This window comes from Aotus nancymaae, unplaced genomic scaffold (assembly GCF_030222135.1).
Source record: "Aotus nancymaae isolate 86718 unplaced genomic scaffold, 86718_ANA_hifiasm-v0.15.2.pri h1tg000021l, whole genome shotgun sequence".
Lineage (NCBI taxonomy): Eukaryota > Metazoa > Chordata > Mammalia > Primates > Aotidae > Aotus > Aotus nancymaae.
The window spans coordinates 21,226,932-21,246,717 of NW_026988433.1; the positions used below are offsets into that span (position 1 = coordinate 21,226,932).

The 19,786-nt window shown below is 37.8% G+C and overlaps 1 protein-coding gene and 1 non-coding gene across 3 annotated transcripts in view; one reads left to right on the forward strand and one right to left on the reverse strand.

The window, feature by feature from the left end:
* TMEM116 (transmembrane protein 116) overlaps positions 1-19,786 on the forward strand; it is a 62,411-nt gene that overhangs the window by 32,520 nt on the left and 10,105 nt on the right. For both annotated transcript variants that reach the window (XM_064379823.1, XM_064379824.1), the window contains exon 5: positions 19,067-19,171. In XM_064379823.1, the coding sequence (XP_064235893.1) occupies positions 19,067-19,171 (105 nt within the window). The remainder of the gene's footprint in view (positions 1-19,066; positions 19,172-19,786) is intronic.
* Positions 14,373-14,436, reverse strand: LOC135276319 (U7 small nuclear RNA). The gene has a single exon (XR_010343885.1). It is a non-coding gene; the product is annotated as a U7 small nuclear RNA (small nuclear RNA).

Here is a 19,786-nt window from a genome sequence, read left to right on the forward strand (position 1 = left end):
AAGAGAATGAATCCAAGTTGGAAAATATTCTTCAGGATATTATTCAGGAAAACTTTCCTAATCTAGTAAGGCAGGACAATACTCAACTCCAGCTAATCCAGAGAACACCACAAAGATATTCCTCAAGTAGAGCAACTCCAAGACACATAATCGCTAGATTCACTAGGGTTGAAATAAAGGAGAAAATTCTAAGGGCAGCTAGAGAGAAAGGTCAGGTTACCTATAAAGGGAAGCCTATCAGACTCACAGCAGACCTCTCACCAGAAACCCTACAAACTAGAAGAGAGTGGAGGTCAATATTCAATATCCTCAAAGAAAAGAATTTTCAACCCAGAATCTCATATCCTGCCAAACTAAGCTTCATAAGTGAAGGAAAAATAAAATCTTTCGCGAACAAGCAAGCACTCAGAGATTTCATCACCACCAGGCCTGCTTTACAAGAGCTTCTGAAAGAAGCACTATAAACAGAAAGGAGCAACCAGTATCAGTCATCCCAAAAACTTACCAAAACATAAAGAGTATTTCTATAATGAAGAATCTACATCAACTAATGGGCAAAATGACCAGCTAGCAAATGATAATATTGAACTCAGGCCAGGCGCAGTGGCTCACGCCTGTAATCCCAGCACTTTGGGAGGCCGAGGCGGGTGGATCACGAGGTCAAGAAATCGAGACCATCCTGGTCAACATGGTGAAACCCCGTCTCTACTAAAAACACAAAAAAATTAGCTGGGCACGGTGGCGTGTGCCTGCAATCCCAGCTACTCAGGAGGCTGAGGCAGGAGAATTGCCTGAACCTAGGAGGCGGAGGTTGCGGTGAGCCGAGATCGCGCCATTGCACTCCAGCCTGGGTAACAAGAGCGAAACTCCATCTCAAAAAAAAAAAAAAAATTGAACTCACAAATATTAATTCTAAATTTAAATGGATTAAATGCCCCAATCAAAGACACAGACACGTAAATTGCATAAAAAGTGAAAACCCATCGGTACGCTATATCCAGATCTATTTCACAAGCAACAATATACAAAGACTCAAAACAAAGGGATGGAGGAAGATTCACCAATTAAATGGAGAGCAAAAAAAAAAAAAAAAACCAAACAGGAGTTGTAACTTTCGTCTCTCACAAAATAGACTTTAATAGTAACAAAGACTAAAAGAAACAAAGAAGGACATTACATAATGGTAAAAGGATCAATGCAACAACAGGAGTTAATGATTATAAATATATATGCAAACAATATAGGAGCACCCAAATACATAAGACAAGTTCTTAATGACTTATAAAGAGGCCTGGACTCCCGCACAATAATAGTGGGAGATTTTGACACCACATTGTTAACATTTGATGGATCAACGACATAGAAAATTAATAGGAACATCTATGATTTGAACTTAGACCTGGAATAAGTAAACTTAGTGAATATTTATAGAATTCTCCACCCCAGGTCCACAGAACATACATTTTTCTCAGTATCATATTACACCTATTTTGAAAGTGACTACATAATTGGAAGTAAATCACTCTTCAGCATTTGCATAGCATTTCACAGACTTAAATGAAATATTGATTGGCTGTTTGTTATTTTCTTCCCTTATTCCTTCCTGTCTCCATTGTTAAGCACAATTATCAGCATAAAAGAGGTTTTTAATACCTATTTTTAGATTACATTCCAGTCCGAGCAATAGAGCAAGAATCCTGTTCTCTCTCCCCCTTTTTCTTTCTCTTTCTTTCTCTCATTAAAAAAAAAAAAAAAGAAATTAGCCAAATGTGGTGGCACATACCTGTAGTCCTAGCTACTCAGGAGGTTGAGGTAGGAGGATTGCTTCAGCCCAGGAGGTCAAGGAATCAGTGAACTATGATGGTGCCACTGCACTCCAGCCTGGGACTCAAAAAAAAAAAAGAAAAGATATTCAAGTTTCTGAATCTAGATTCCTAGTTCCAGTCTTTGAACAGAAAAACCCTTTTAGAAAAACTCTTTGCTCTTTAGCTGGGCATGGTGGCTTCATGTCTGTAATTTCAGCACTTTGGGAGGCTGAGTGGGGAGTATCACTTGAGTCCAGTGGTTCAAGACCAGCCTTGGTGACATAGTGAGATCCTTGTCTCTACAAAAAAGAAAAATTTTGTTTTAATTAGCTGGGCATGGTGGGGCACATCTGTGGTCCCAGCTACTCAGGAGGCTGAAATGAGAGGATCACTTGAACCTAGGAGGTCGAGGCTGCAGTGAGCTGTGATTGCACCACTATGCTTTAGCCTGGGTAACATAGCAAGACCCTGCCTCAAAACAAAAGAAAAGAGAAAAGAAAAGAAATCTTTGCTTAATTATAAACTGTTGCCACACTTTGGAATATGGTTAGCAGTTGTTAATCATTTTCACTGAAGCAGAATTAAGAGAATGAACTTAAGAAGTAGCAGGAAAAAAATTTGGTTTGGGTAGAAATCTTGAGGATTGTTGATGAGAATAAATTCTTAGGGTCACTTTGGTGTTTCCTTATCAAATATATTCATAATTGTCATCTGTGTGAACTGATTTACTTTTTTTACCTGAAATTCAGGTGATATAGTAGAGAAGTAGTTCAGTGGGTCCTAGACTTCAGAATTTTAGAAATGAGTAAAACTAAAAACAAAACAAGTGGGAGTTGTTTTAATGTTGCCAAGTTTATGTTTTGCTAACTTAAGAACATTTAAAGACAACTACCATAACTACCATCTAATTTCGTAATAGAAATGACATTTGAGACCAAAAAACTTGGCAAAAAATAATATCAGAATAATTGGTAGTTCTTTAAATTAGTAAATTTAACCATAAAAAACGTATTTTATTGCCTCTATTTTTCAAAGCCTTTCTTAGACCAATATCAAGGATCAGCATTAATTTCTGAACTGGCATTTGGAAATTATTACACTAAATGACTTTTTAATGTGCTTTTCAGGTTTAGGATGCTAAAGCTTCGGGACACATGAATACTTTTCTTTTGAGCTTTTCATTCTCCACTGGGGTAGACACGGGATACAAATTAGAACCAGGTTCGTTCACCTCTTATATTATAACTTTATTATGTGGATGCAGTTACTGAGTTCCTGCTTGATTCAGATAGTGAAAAGAGTTTTATAGGAAACCCAGAGCTGATCACAGCAAACTGGCTCAGTACAGTTGGAGCACCCTCGTGGCACTTCACTGAACTGGAACAGAAGAAATCAATCATTTACCCAGAGCTAGTGTTTAATTCTGGTACTTACCTGAGAAGCAAAGTGAATTTGAGAACTAAGCCATCAGAAATACAGTCATACATCGTTTAACAACAGCGACATATTCTGAAAATGCGTCGTTAGGCAATTTCATCATTGTGTGAATATGTAGAGTGCACTTACACAAACCTAGATGAGATAACCTATCACTATACACCTAAGCTATATGGTATAGCTTCCAGCTCCTAGGCTACAAACCTAAACAACATATTACTGTATTGAATACTATAGGCCATTGTAATACAATGGTAAGCATTTGTGTATCTAAACATAGAAAAGGTATGGTAAAAAAAAAATACAGTATTATAATCTTATGGGGCCACTGTCTTATATGTGGTCTGCTGTTGACCAAAATGTTATGCAGTGCATGACTGTAATTTCAGTTTTTGATTAACAGGCTGAGATGTGGTGTTTTCCAAGTGCTATTTCTTTTGTGAATTCAGCCAACCAGTAAAAAGATGTTGCAGTGCCAGGATAACATTTGGACCAGAAGGCTTTGTCTACACTACAGCATCTGCCTCTGAAGATGGAATCTGATCCATGGTCTTTTTTTTTTTTTTTTTTTTTTGAGACAGAGTTTTGCTCTTGTTGCCCAGGCTGGAGTGCAGTGGTGAGATCTTGGCTCACTGCAACCTCTGCTCCCAGGCTCAAGTGGAGCCTGCCTCAGCCTCCCCAGTAGCTGGGATTACAGGCATGCACCACCACACCTGGCTGATTTTGTATTTTTAGTAGAGACGGGGCTTCTCCGTGTTGGTCAGGCTGGTCTCGAACTCCTGACCTCAGGTGATCCACCTGCCTCGGCCTGTCAAAGTACTAGGATTACAGGCGTGAGCCACCACGGCTAGCCCTTCTGAGATATTTTTATTCCATTAGATGACTGGCTCTGCACTGAAAGGATTAATTTGGATATTTATCATGGTCCTCCAGAATCTTTGGGTCAGGAACAAATTCCATGCCTTCTCCAGAAGCATCTGAGAGTGTTGTTGCACTAAGATTTCTGTTGACCAGGAAAAAATGCTATGGAAAAACAAGATACAGAAAAAACAACAATGCCAGAGATTGTCTCAGTCAGCCTCTCCATTTAATCGTGGCTATTCTGCTCTATACTTTGACACAAGTTGAAGTGCTGTCAGCTATATTTTCTTAGTGAACCATTTTATTTCCTGGAAGAATATGCTAGTTAGAAATGTTAGAGACACCAGTTTGGCTTGTAAATGACATGAAGTTTGGGGCTAAGAATTAAAGCTGTAGTTTGCAGTTGATTGGACCTGTGTTCAACAGCTGCCAATAGCTTTCACACCTGTTAGCTGTGTGACTTTTTAAGCAAGTGAACTTCTTCTCTAAGTCTTAGTTTTCTCTTGTAGAATAGGAATAACGACAAGGTTCTCAAGGGTTGTTGTGAAGAAGAAAATAGATAACAAATGTAAAGTGCCCTGGATTAATATAAACTATTATTGTTCTGTTTATTTTTCAAAGTAATACAGAATATCTCCCTACTTCCTCAAAAACAGGATTCACTTGCAGTCCTTTCATTTCTCCACATCCTTACTAATCCATTACTTTCTGCATCTGTCTGGCAATAGAAGGCAGAGTCTGTTAAACATATTCCCTCATCTAGGATTAAATTTTATGATCTTTGCTTGTTAATTTAGTCTCACTGCCTCACTGACCTTTTGGACTTAGCTTGCCTAACTCTAAGGCCTAAATTTTACAGTGGCTATGGGTTTATGTAACGTTACTATTGTGATTTTTAAAATTTTTGCTAATTGATTGCATACAATAGATTAGTTCAGCTTTATTGATGTATAATTATTATGTTTTATTTTTTGTTTTTTTAAACCTTAAACTAGGGTTAATATTGATGTGTAATTAAATAAAAATATGAGAGTATTTTTATACTTGATAGGAAACTATTTTCTGTGACAATCTTGAGCTGCCATCTATTCCAGATCATTTTACAAAGAATTAGACAACCGTATGTTTGTGATAGTTTTAAATGTGTTCTTGTAAAAGAGTGAACCAAATAAGCTATTGAGGTTGTCAACCTAAATAACAGAGAGAGAGAGAGAGAGAGAGACTCTCTAAAAAAGATAGTATTTTTTCAGAAGTAAGCATTGCAATGGAAATACAATGGGCATGTTCAGGCAGGTAAAGGAAAACAAGGATTTTTAAAGGAAAAATAAGGAAGATTACATAGTTGTTATCTCTGGATACAAGGATTAATAACAAGCGTGGCATCAGTCCAAGGTTAGACAGGCAGTTGCTGGGCAGATATCCTTGCATAAGTACTTTTTGTGTGTGTAAGGTTTAAGTGACCTATGTACATGTTGTGATTTTTGTAGGATCTTTTGTGATGGTTCTTGTTATCAGGCGTAAGTGCATGAGAACCTCTCTTCTTGGCCTTCCCTGGCTCCGTTTGTCAGGGATTCAACCTGAGTGACTCCATTTCAATTTTGACAATTTTCACATTTGTTCCCTTTGATCAAGATCTTTCTCTGAAAGCATTACTGATCAGTCATCCTGATCATTTGAAAATTATGTTTGATTATTTCTTGGTGTCATGATGGATTTGTCCCAGGTTGTTGGTCTGGTCCCATATGAAAGGGGGCGATTGGTGACTAGGATTTAGTGTCAAACTCTTTTAGTTACACATGAGCAACAAGGGAGGTTTGGAGGGAGAGGCTCAGAGGCTAAGTCTACCAGGTGGAGTCTATTGTTAAGTTTAATTTTGCTATTTTTTTCTTATTTTTTAAATTTCTCTATTTTGTAAGCGTTGTTATCATTGCAAAGTGTTGGGCCGACATTATTTTGTTAGGAGTTGTAGTTTTGTAGGAATTTGACAAGTAATAGGTATGAAGTTAAAAAATACAAATTAAATTCACAGTAATATGATAATATTAGTTCACATAATAGTTTTGAGCCATGAACCTAGGATTAAAGGCAACGAGTTGAATAAATCAAATGACCATGAGGAATTAGATGAGACCTTGTATTAGTCAGGGATCTCTAGAGGGACAGAACTAATAGGATAGATATATATGTAAAGGGGAGTTTATTAAAGAGTATTAACTCACATGATCACAAGGTCTCACAATAGTCCATGTGCAAACTGAGGAGAAAGGAAGCAAGTCTTGGAGACCAGCATTCAAGAGCAGGAAGCATCCAGTACAGGAGAAAGATGTAGGCTGGGAAGCTAAGCTAGTCTAGTCTTTTCACATTCTTCTGACTCCTTTTTATTCTGGCCGTGCTGGCAGCTGATTAGATGGTGCCCACCCAGATTAAGGGTGGATCCGTCTTTCCCAGTCCACTGACTCAAATGTTAATCTCCTTTGGCAACACCCTCACAGACACTCTTGGGAATAATACTTTCCATCATTCAGTCCAATCAAGTTGACACTCAGTATTAGCCATCACAGACCTCTTGTAACTATGTGGCCTGCTTTTAAATTCGGTGTATATGGGTCTCAGCTTTTCCAGAGGAATTTAGCTATGCATCGCATGTAGTATTAGTAGTATTAGTAATAACTTAGACTTTTGTTGTTGTTGTTGTTTAGCTAATAGATAGCAATCTTATCATTTAATATTTTATGACTGGCTTGAATTAAAGGAGAGAGAGCTGAGTCAGCTGGTTTTTTAAATTTTGAGACGGAGTCTTGCTCTGTCACCAGGCTAGAATGCAGTTGCACGATCTCAGCTCACTGCAGTCTCTTGAACCTCCTGGGTTCAAGCAGTTCTCCTGCCTCAGCCTCCCAAGTATCTGGGATTACAGGTGCGCGCCACCATACCCAGCTAATTTTTGTATTGTAAGTAGAGTCGGGGTTTCACCATGTTAGCCAGGATGGTCTCCATCTCCTGACCTTGTGATCTGCCCACCTGGGCCTCCCAAAGTGCTGGGATTATAGGTGTGAGCCACCGCACCCAGCCAAGATACTGTGCCAGGCTACTAAGTCAGTTTTTTCTTTCTTTTTTTTTTTTTTTTTTTTTTTTTTGAGATGGAGTCTTGTTCTTTCACTAGGCTGGAGTGCAGTGGCACGATCTCAGCTCACTGCATCCTCTGTCTCCAGGATTCTCCTGCCTCAGCCTCCGGAATAACTGGGATTACAGTCACATGCCACCGTGCCCAGCTAATTTTTTTGGTATTTTTAGTAGAGACAGTTTCACTGTGTTAGCCAGGATGGTCTTGATCTCCCGACCTCATGATCCACCTGCCTTGGCCTGCAAAAGTGCTGGGATTACAGGAGTGAGCCACTGTGCCCGGCTGCCAAGTCAGTTTTAAAAAGGACCCTTAGTACAAGTTGAACAGAAAGTTGTATTGCGGTGTTACTAACATCACCTACTTGGTAGGCTAAAGGATTTTTTTCTTTTTTTTTAACTCTTAAGTTCAGGGGTACATGGCTAGGTTTATTATATAGGTAAACTTGTTATATAGGTGTCATGGAGTTTGTTGTACAGATTCTTTCATCAACCCAGGTATTAAGCCTAGTACCCATTAGTTATTTTTCCTGATCCTCTCCCTCCTTCTACCCGTACCCTTCATTCTCCAAGATGCCCCAGTGTATGTTTATCCCCTCTCTGTGTCCATGAATTCCCATCATTTTATCTCCCACTTATGAGAACATGCAATATTTGGTTTCTTGTTTCTGTGTTAGTTTGGTAAGGATAATGGCCACCAGCTCCATCCATGTTCCTGCAAAGGACATGATCTTATTTTTTTATGACTGTATAGTATTCCATGGTGTATATGTACCACATTTACTTTATCCAGTATACCAATGATGGACATTTAGGTTGATTCTGTGTCTTTGCTATTGTGAATTGTGCTGCAGTGAATATATGCATGCATTTATCTTTATGATAAAATGATTTATATTTCTTTGGGCACATACCCAGTAATGGGATTGCTGAGTTGAATGGTATTTCTGTTTTTAGGTCTTTGAGGAATTGCCACACTGTTTTCCACTATGGTTGAACTAATTTACACTCCTACCAACAGTGTATAAGCATTTCCTTTTCTCTACAACCTCACCAGCATCTGTGGTGTAACCACACCATTCTGACTGGTGTGAGTTAGTATCTTATTGTGATTTTGATTTGCATTTCAGTAATGATCAATGATGTTGAGCTTTTTTCCACGTGCTTGTTGGCTGCATGTATGTCTTCTTTAGAAAAGTATTGTTCATGTCCTTTGCCCACTTTATAATTTTTTTTCTTGTAAATTGATTTTTAAGTTCCTTATAGATGCTAGATATTAGACCTTTGTCAGATGCATAGTTTGCAAGAATTTTCTTTCTTTCTATAGGTTGTCTGTTTACTCTGTTGGTAATTTCTTTTGCTGTGCCAAGCTCTTTAGTTTGATTAGATCCCATTTGGCAATTTTTGCTTTTCTTGCAATTGCTTTTGACATTGTTATGAAATCTTTGCCTGTTTCCATGTTCAGAATGGTATTATTTAGGTTGTCTTCCAGGATTTTTATTTTTGGGTTTTACATTTAAGTCTTTAATCCATCTTGAGTTAATTTTTTTTCGAGTTAATTTTTATATATGGTGTAAGGAAAGGGTACAGTTTCAATCTTCTGCATGGGGCTAGCCAGTTATCCCAGCATCATTTATTTAAAGGGAGTTCTTTACCCCATTGCATTTTTGTCAGCTTCGTCAAAGATCGAGTTGTAGATGTACGGCCTTATTTCTGGGCTCTCTATCTTGTTCTAAAGAATTTTTTTTCTTTTAAGATCAGGTCTTGTCAAGTTACCTGCAATAGCTATTGACTGTGAAATTTTAATTATACCAATATCCTGTCAAGTGAAAGAAGTAAGCATAAGCAAGGAAAAAAATTATCATGGGGAATCTTGTTCGAAAGTTTCTGAGGAAAGATGTCCACACATAAAGACATCAATTTCTCATCTTGATTTGTAGTTTTAATGTCTCTGGTTACAGCATTGGGTGGTCCAGTGAACTTTCCGTGTGCCCATACCTCAGGCACAAGACCTGTATCTTAAAATTTATTTAGTTGTAGTTTTTTTTGTTTTTTTTTTCCAGACGTAGTCTTGCTTTTGTCACCCAAGCTGGAATGCAGTGGTGTGATTTTGGCTCACTGAAACCTCTGCCTCCCAGGTTCAAGTGATTCTCCTGCCTTAGTCTCCCCAGTAGCTGGGACTACAGGTGTGCACCACCATGCCTAGCTATTTTTTTTTTTTATTGGTGCTGTGACTTGGATTAATTTTTGTATTTTTAATAGAGACAGGGTTTCACTATGTTAATCAGGCTGGACTTGAACTGACCTCAGGTGATCCACTTGCCTCATATTCCCAAAGTACTGGGATTATAGGCATGAGCCACCATGTCCTGCCTATTTAGTTTTAGTTTACATAGGGTTTCAAGAATAGAGCAGTTCCTGGTTTTAGTAAATTTATGGAAGAAGGTTGTATTGGAGGAACCTAGAAGATTTTAGGATCTAGTTTGCTCTATAGGTAGATAATAAAAACTTGAAAACAATCCCCAGGGCCACAATCTAGTAGCAGTTGTATCATAAATTTTCTTAGAAACATGTTTTTTCCTTATTGTAATTGCTATTTTAACCAAAGATGGTAGAGTAAGACTAAATTGTTTGTCAAATAAGTTTAGTTTTATCAAATATTACCTGATCATTTATATAAGTGCAGCAGGAATAGCAACTGACCACATTGTAATTTCAGATTTAAAAACTTCTTAAATCTAGGGAGCCAAACCAAGGCTGACTTTAGACTTTGTCTGTAGTATCTATAAACAATTTAAATATGACATTCCAGTCAAAACCTTGCTAATATATATAAGCAATGTTTTAAATTGTATTCCACTATAAAAAGAGCATATTTTTATTGAACTTAGGGAATCAAGTATATTGTTATAAGAATACTTATGGATAGTTTTTTAATTTTGAAGGGATCAAGTAGGGAGAAAAAGTAAATGATTTTACTTTTGCTTATAAAAATATACTTTATCTCCTGCTGAGCAGTCTAGAAAAAAGAAAAAAAAAGAAAAAAGAAAAATATACTTTATCAAATTAGCGTAAACTATAGACAGCTTAAGAGAAAAAGATTTTGATTTCTTTCTTTTTGAGAGAGGGCCTTACCCTATTGCCCAGGTTGGAGTACAGTGGCGCAGTCATAGTTTACAGCAGCCTCTGACTCCTAGGCTTAAGCAACCCTCCCACCTCAGCCTCCTGAGTATCTCTGAGTAGCTGGAACTGCAGGTGTGCGCCACCATGCCCAGCTAATTTTATTTTATTTTATTTTAGTTATTTTTGTAGAGATGAGATCTTTCTATGTTACCCAGGCTGGTCTTCAACTTCTAGCCTCAAGTGATGCTTTTGGCTAGGCCTACGAAAGTATTGGGATTACAGGTATGAGTTACCATGCCCAGCCATTTTTTTAAAAAAATTTATTGAAACTTTGCAATTTACAAAGACCCCCCCCATATAATTATGTATGATGTATACAATTTAAATAAGTACATGTATGAGTATATTTGTTTAAATTTTTTAAAAGTTTTAGATAACTTACTAGCAAATCTGGTAAAATTAGTGCCATTTTTGTTTTGGTGCTTTGGATATTCCCCAAGACAGTGCCACTTGTTTTATGTACCAAGTTTGAGATGGTCTAGGTATGCAGGTGGTCTGAATATTTTTCAGCCGTCTAACAAAATATTTATTGACTACCTACTATTGATCAAAATATTTACTGACTACCTACTATTGATCAAAATATTTACTGAGTATCTGCTATTGATAGATACTGTATGAAGCCCTGAGTTCCTGTGGGGAACTAGACATCCTTATTCCTGTCTCTGCCCCTTTGCCTATTCCAGTCCTTTGTTTAGAATACCCAACCGTCTTCCCCACAACCTATTCAAATTCTGTGAGTCTGTCTTCTCATCTCACCTTACTCTGAACTCCTACATTTCTGAGAAGACTTGAACTATTTCTTCCCTGGATGGGCACGGTAGCCCTCACTCAACAGGAGCAGCAAGGTGGCTGAGCAGGGAGGAATATAAGTTTCAAGGCTTCTAGCTGAACCTAGTGGTTATATGCAAATTAACCTCTGAGAAAAGGATGTATTTTTCTTGTACCAGCTAGGCTGGATCTCCCAAATCAGATGAGTGATCTTTGGCCCAATCAGTTTTTTAAATTTGAAAAACAAAACATTTAAGTAAAGAACAAACAGTGTTCTGTTCTTTTTTTTTTTTTTTCCTGAGTCCCAACAGGAAATAAAAAATGATGAAGTTTTAGAAAATTTATTTATTTTAGCCAGCCAAATACTTGAACTTCAAGTAAAGTTTTAAATAAAAGTCATAAAAATTACTTACGTTTTTTAATCTCATGCAACTAATTTGTTGGTTTTATCTTGATTAACAGTTTTGCAGATTTATTAATTTTTGTATTAAGAGTTTTGGAAAATTTGTATTTAGTCCATTAATATTGAAGTTATTAGAAATTTGTATTTAAGAGTACTTGTTAGAGTCTCTTTTATGAATCTGATTGCAGATACCTTTAAAGAAGAATCAAACCAATAACTGAGGATGACACAACCTTAGAATAACATTTTACATGGTTAATGTAAAATCTGGTGAAAGTTTACCATAACCAGAAATTAACAATGAAATGTAGTTATTTTTGTGGTGTAACTTAGTAATAAGAGTTATGACTGATAGGGAGTCATCAGATTTTTAAGAGTTTTGTACAATTTTGCAACATTTGTGTCAGTAACATACCCATAAAAGTAACTGAAAGGAGATCTAACATCATTTACCATTTGACAGTGTTTTCCATAGAATTTGACATCTCAAGTAAGCCTTTAATATTTCTCTTTTATAAACTTTTGAGAAGTTCTGAGGCCAAATGGAATATCCCAAAGTTAGTTTGAAGTTAAAAAAGACTTAATTTAGAGTCTGATTCTGAGGAAGCCTGTCAAAGATGTTTAAAGGTTTAAAACACTTGCTCAAAACAGGATCACATGCCACTATGAAATAATAGTCATTTATTTAACCAGAGTGACCATCAAAAATCTTTAAAAGAAAAAAAAAAAGCCTTTAAAAACAAGTACAGAAAGTTATGTGGATGTAAAATTTTTTTAACACTCTAAAGTAATTGAAAACCCAATATAACAACATGAAACACAGGAAATTATTTTGATAAAATGTAAAATCTTTGTTTTTTTAGGCCAGTTATCAAGAATGTAAAGAAAAACCTATAATGTGATTTTTTTTAATGGAAAGTTTATGTAGATGACTTGGTAGTCAAATCTAATGAAAAGGCACTTGACTTTAACCCATTTATGCCAGAGGTTGCAATTTTTTGAAATGCAGACGTGTGAAAAATCAGTCCTTGGTGATGACCTTGAGCAATAGGATATAACTCCTACAGGCTTAGCGTTCCAGTAATGAAACACTAGGCATACATGGGTTTTAATTAGATACTGGAGGAGTATCTGTTCAAGGTTATGAGAGTGTTCACAGTTTTATAGGAGAAGTAAATAAGAAAAGTACCTTAAGCAGGAGAATGTATGGATTTTAGGAAAAGTAAAAGCATGTGAAATTGTCTGGTTACATGGAACAATTTCAACAAATCAAGAAGATCCAAGAGTGCAGAATCAAGTTATACTAGAAGAAAACATTATTCTAAACATGAAGCTTCAGTTTAGGGGATGGTTGAAAAGTTAAAGAAACAGATTTTAGAATTAAAACATCATAGCTTTGCCTAGCCTAACTTAAACATGCCCAGAACACTTACATTAGCCTACAGTTGGGCAAAACACAAAGCCTATTTTATGATAAAATGTTGAGTATCTCACATAATTTATTGAATACCGTACTGAAAGTGAAAAACAAAATGGGTGTATGGGTACTTAAAGAAGTACTGTTTCTACTGAATGCATACCTCTTTTATACCATAATAAAGTTGAAAAATTGTAAGTTGTACAATCGTAAAGTTAGGGACTATCTATGCGATTAAGCAGAAGGTTCTCATTTGTCTTCCCTATCATAGAGTCTTCTTTATACAAGGTAGCCATTCAGTGGATATTTGTATCACTGGGATTTTAGCAAAATAAAGATGAGTCCTGAGTGTCTGAAAATATAATACAAAGTAGTTAGGATGATAAATTCATAATTAATCATTTATCTTTGCTATTGAAGAAAGTTAATATTAATTACAGTTCTCGAGGTTTTTAACAATATCACTTATGCTGTTACAAAATTTTAAACCTGAAAATTTCAAGAAGGGTCAAATTTAGATTGCTTATGTATCCAGTATGAGGGTTGAAAAAAATGTATTGGATATAATGACATCCTGGTTCCCTCTACTGGGCTTAAATGAAATTACATATTTCGTCTTTTTTTTTTTATTGCATTTTAAGTTTTGGGGTACATGTGAAGAACATGCAAGATTGTTGCATAGGTGCATATGTGGCAGTGTGATTTGCTGCCTTCCTCCCCTTCACCTATATGTGGCATTTCTCCCCATGCTATCTCTCCCCAACTCCCCACCCCCGCTGTTCCCCCCACACCCCCACAACAGACCCCAGTGTATAGTGCTCCCCTCCCTGTGTCCATGTGTTCCCAATGTTCAACACCCATCTATGAGTGAGAACATGCGATGTTTGATTTTGTGTTCTTGTGTCAGTTTGCTGAGAATGATGGTTTCCAGGTTCATCCATGTCCCTACAAAGGACGCGAACTCATCATTTTTGATGACTGCATGATATTCCATGGTGTATATGTGCCACATTTTTCCTGTCCAGTCTATCATCGATGGGTTTTTTTTTTCTTGAGAGGGAGTCTCCCTATGTCACCCAGGCTGGAGTGCAGTGGCGCGATCTCAGCTCACTGCAACCTCCGCCTCCTGGGTTCAAGCGATTCTTCCTGCTTCAGCCTCCCATGTAGCTGGGATTACAGACACCCGCCACCATGCCCGACTAATTTTATATTTTTAGTAGACACCGGGTTTCGCCATGTTGGCCAGGCTGGTCTCAACCTCCTGACCTCAGGTGATCTGCCTGCCTTGGCCTCCTGAAGTGTTGAGATTACAGGCATGAACCACCACACTGGCCTATATTTCTTCTTTTTAAGAAATTAAAAAAAATTTGGGGGAGCGAGGGGCTTTCTAGCAAAAACTGGAAAAAGCCTGCTAGACAAATTCTAAAAGAGATGTAACACTACCTGTTGCTTCTTAAAGCATCTATTTCCTTAGCATAGAATGGTTGGTCTCTCCTGCTTCAGCCTTCCAAAGTAGCGAGGACTACTGGTGCGTGCCATCATGCCTGGCTAAAAAAAAAAAGAAATTTTTTTTGTAGAGACAAGTTATTGCTATGTTGCAGGCTGGCCCTAAACTCCTGGCCTCAAGGTCTCTTCCCTCCTTCTCCTCCCAAAGTGTTGGGATTATAGGTGTGAGCCATTGTACCTGGCCAGCAATTTCTTTTGAAGAAAAAGTTGTTAATATTGATGAAATTCAGTTATGAAAAGTTATTAAAAATAATTCACCCTTTATAGTATTTAAGAAATCTTTATGAAACCTAATGTCACTAAGATTTTTCACCTATGTTTTCTTCTATAACGTATATAGTTACTTAGGTTAGTTATTTTCTTCCCCATTGCCTTCAGTGTACTTAGATTATTCTTTAACAGTCAGTTTTGTTTTTGTTTTTTGAGATGGAGTTTTGCTCTTGTTGCCCAGGCTGGAGTGCAATGGTGTGATCTTGGCTCATTGCAACCTCTACCTCCCAGGTTCAAGCAATTCTCCTTGCTCAGCCTCCCAAGTAGCTGAGATTACAAGCATGCGCCACTATGCCTGGCTAATTTTGTATTTTTAGTTGAGATGGGGTTTCTCTATGTTGGTCAGGCTGTTCTCGAACTCCCAGCCTCAGGTGATCTGCCTGCCTCAGCCTCCCAAAATGCTGGGATGACAGACTTGAGCCATAGCGCCCAGCTGTTTCTGTTTGTAATTCATCCCTACACCTGTCCATCTTGGTTGGTTTTAAACATATATAATATATAATATGTGTATATATGTATGTATGCACATACTTATATATATTTTAGTATGTAAATATTAACATTGTTCTAAAAGTCAGAACTGCATAGAAAGGTATACTCAAAGAAGTCTCACTTTCCCCTCATCCCATCTACACAATTTTTATTTCCTCATTATTTCTACGTTTTACTCCTATGCTTTATAAATGTCTGGTAATTTTTATTGGATCCTGGACATTGTGAACGTCATGTTTTTTGTGGATTTGGATTTTGTTGTCTTCCTTTAGAAACTGTGGAAATTTGCTTTGTCAGAGTTAAATCACTTTTGGATCAGCTTGATCCTTTGAAGCTTTGATGTTAAGTATAAATGTAGAGTAGTAGCCTCTTCTCTAGCATTAGTTTAACTCCACTACTCTACTACTCAGGCCCCCCTCTCCTTTTTTTTTTTTTTTTTTCAAATTCTCTCTTTAACTCCTGTGTGTTCAAATGAGAAATTCAGTGGGGCATGGTAATCCCAGCAGTTTGGGAGACTGAGGCCCACTTGAGCCCAGGAGTTCGAGACCAGCCTGGGCAACATGGTGTGACCCCATCTTAAATAATAATAATAATAAAGAAAAGAAATTTCTATCTGGTATCTTCTGTTTTCTGCCTGAAGGACTTCCTTTAATATTTCTTGTAGTAATGATCTGTTTCATTGTATCATCTGAGTTTTTGTTTGCCTGAAAAAGTGTTTAGTTTTGTCTTTTTTCTGAAAGGCATTTTGGCTGTGTTGACACAGTTGGTTTGTTTTTTTCTTTCAGAGTTTTAAAGATATTACTCTCATCTTTTTGGATTGCATTCTTTTTGATAAGAAGTCTGCTGACACTCTTTATCTTGGTTCCTGTGTATGTAATGTGCATTGTTACATAGTTGCTCTGGGGATTTTCTGTTTATCATTGGTTACAATGTACTTTGGGGTGTTTTCTTTATGTTTCTTGTGCTTAGATTTGTTAAACTTCTTGGGTACAGTGGTTTCTAGTTTTTTTAATCAAATTTAGAAACATTTTGGCCATTATTTTTTCAAACATTCTTTTCTCCCTCTTAACTGCTGGAATTCCAATTTGATGTACATTAACTTTGATATTATTCCATAGTTCACTGAGTGTTCATTCTTTAAAGTCTTTTTACTCTATGTGATCTTTCTCAGATTGTTTATATTTCTATATCTTCAAGTTTACCAATCTTTTCCAGTTTCTAATATGCCATATTTTTCATTTCATATATTTTTCATCCCTAGAAATTCAATTTGGATCTTTTTTATATTTTTCATTTTTCTACTTCCTCTACCTTTTTAAGCATAAGAAGTATATTTGTAATAGTTCCTCTAACATATTTGTCTACTAATTTTTATAGTCTGTGTTATTTCTGAGTCTACTTACATTGATTAACTTTTCTCTTGGTTATGCGTCAGATTTTCCTGCTTCTTTGTATGCCTTGTGTTTTATTAGATACCAGACATTGTGGATTTTACATTGTTTGGCATTACATTTTTAAATACATTCCTTTAAATGGGCGAGGCGGTTGCTTGGATAAAGTTAACTCTGAATCTGTTTGATCTGTTTGATCCTTTCAAGGCTTGCCTGTTTTTTGAAGGCTTGCTTTTTTTTTTTTTTTTTAGATGGAGTCTCACTCTGTTGTCCAGGCTGAACATCTTGCCTCACTGCAACCTCCACCTCCAGGGCTCAAGTAATTCGCCTGCCTCAGCCCCCAGAGTAGCTGAGATTACAGGCGTGTGCCACTACATCCTGCTAATTAGAAGCCTTGCTTTTAAGCATTAGGGAAGCCTTTTATGTACAGACAATTTGGTCCCATTACAGAAGCGATACTCTTCTTATGATTATGCCCTGTGTATTTTTCCACCTGGTTGATGAGAAAACAAACTATTCCTGGCTCTGTGGGAGCTTTAGGGATTGTCTCATCTACTCCTTTCTGATGATTCTCTGGTTTTCATGGTTTTCTCTCCCATATACACTGATTAATACTTAACCAAAGACTTGGGGTGACCTCTGCAGCTTTCCTGAACATCATCTCACCATATAGCTTCCTCTGCTCTGATACTGTACTTCACAAATTTTAGCTGCCTTGGCCTCCCAAACTGAATTTTGTCTTCTCAACTCACCAAGACAGTGGTCTGTTTGGATTCCTCCTCCTATACTCACTCTTTTATTTATTTATTTTTTTTTGAGATGGAGTCACACTCTGTCACCAGGCTGGAGTACAGTGGCACGATCTTGGCTTACTGCAACCCCTGCCTTCCAGGTTCAGGTAATTTTTCTGCCCGAGCCTCCCAAGTAGCTGGGACAACAGGTACACACCACCACGCCCAGCTAATTTTTTTTTTTTTTTTTTTTTTTTTTTGAGATGAAGTTTCACTCTTGTTACCCAGGCTGGAGTGTAATGGTGCGATCTCGGCTCACCGCAACCTCCGCCTCCTGGGTTCAGGCAATTCTCCTGCCTCAGCCTCCTGAGTAGCTGGGATTACAGGCACACGCCACCATGCCCAGCTAACTTTTTGTACTTTTAGTAGAGACGGGGTTACACCATGTTGACCAGGATGGTTTCGATCTCTTGACCTCGTGATCCACCCGCCTCGGCCTCCCAAAGTGCTGGGATTACAGGCGTGAGCCACCGCGCCCGGCTTTTTTGTATTTTTAGTAGAAACGGGGTTTCACCATGTTGGCCAGGATGCTCTTGATCTCTTGAACTTGTGATCTGCCCACCTCGGCCTCCCAAAGTGCTAGGATTACACCTGAGCTACCGTGACCGGCCCTTCTGCACTCACTCTTACCAGCCAGTGAGCTAGGGCCCTTGATGGACTCACCTTGCTTCTCTTTTTTCAGGGATTGGTGTTCTCTTCTGCTTGTTGCCTACTGTTTGAAAATTGGATATTTTCATATATTTTATTCAATTTTTAGTTGTTTAAGACTGGAGGGTAAATTATTTTCCTGTTATCTCATCAAAGTTGGAAGTAGAAATTCTTTCCCTTAGATTTTATCCCACTAGTTCCTTGATATAATTTCAGTTCTTAGCTTCTTTTAAGGATTTAAAAAATATTTTATCCAGCATGTTTAGTTCTTTTGAATGGAAAGTTGATTTAAATAGCTTAGCTTATCATTACTAGAAATAGAAATCCTTATTTCCTTTTAAATTAAAAAATAAAATAGAAAAAGACTATATGATATCTTCATAAAAGTGAGACCGTTGGGGAGGTAGAGGTGAATAATGCTGTGGTTCTTCTGAACAGTCCAAAGGAGAAAATAAGGAAGCAGGACATGTTTTAGATAGGCCTATTAAAAATTTCAGACTTGGGGCCAGATGCAGTGGCTCACATCTGTAATTCCAGCACTTTGGGAGGCTGAGGCAGGTGGATTGCCTGAGGTCAGGAGTTTGAGACCAGCCTGGCCAACATGGTGAAACACCATCTCTACTAAAAATCCAAAAATTTATCCAGGCATGGTGGCACATGCCTGTAATCCCAGCTATTCAGGAGGCTGATGCAGGAGAATCGCTTGAACCTGGGAGGCAGAGGTTGCAGTGAGCCGAGATTGTACCACTGTACCCCAGCCTGGGCAACAAGAGCGAAAACTCTGACACACACACACACACACACACACACACACACACAGAACTTCAGACTTGATATGGTTTTGCCTGGTGTGGACACTAGGTGGTACATTACTAATAGACTAGTAGGTAGGATTGCCATAATGGAATATCTTGAAAGAACTTCACAGTGTCAGAGTGAGACAGTTATGATAGGCTGTTTTGATTTTAACCTAGGTATTCTGCATTTCTTCATTTCTCTGCACCGTCAATTACATCTGGTATTTGTACACAGAGCTGAGGATGAAACACACCCAGAGTGGACAGAGCCCATCTCCACTGGTAAGTTTTATTCAGAGCCGATAGTTAATAATAGTATGTTAGGCTGGGTATAGTGGCTCATACCTGTAATCCCACACTTTGGGAGGCTGAAGGGGGCAGATTGCTTATGTTCAGGAGTTCGAGACCAGTCTGGGCAACGTGGCAAAAACCCATCTCTACAAAAGATACCAAAAAAATTAGCTGGGCGTTGTAGCATATGCCTATGGTCCTAGCTACTGGGGGGGGGAGGCTGCAGCAAGAGGATCATTCAAGCCACTGTACCCCAGCCTGGGTGACAGAAAAAAAAATAATATGTAGAAACCTGTATATCCCTGATAAACAGTGTAAGCATTTAGCACTAGCTAGCTGCATTTATGGAGATTAATCAAAGAAAAAACAGGTTCCCGCAGAGTTTCCATCCTATTGACATCACTTCCTCTTCTCCCTTCTCTCTCTCCCTCTCTCTCTCACACACACACACGTGCACACACACACACATACACATACAGGTTTGATTATAGGAATATTATTTATAGTACTGGCATTCCTGCCTGGTTTGACTCAGCAAGAGAAATTCTTCTTGACTCTATGCCAACCCTGGGTTCAGGCATTTCTCATCCTTTAGCCTCTCAAGTA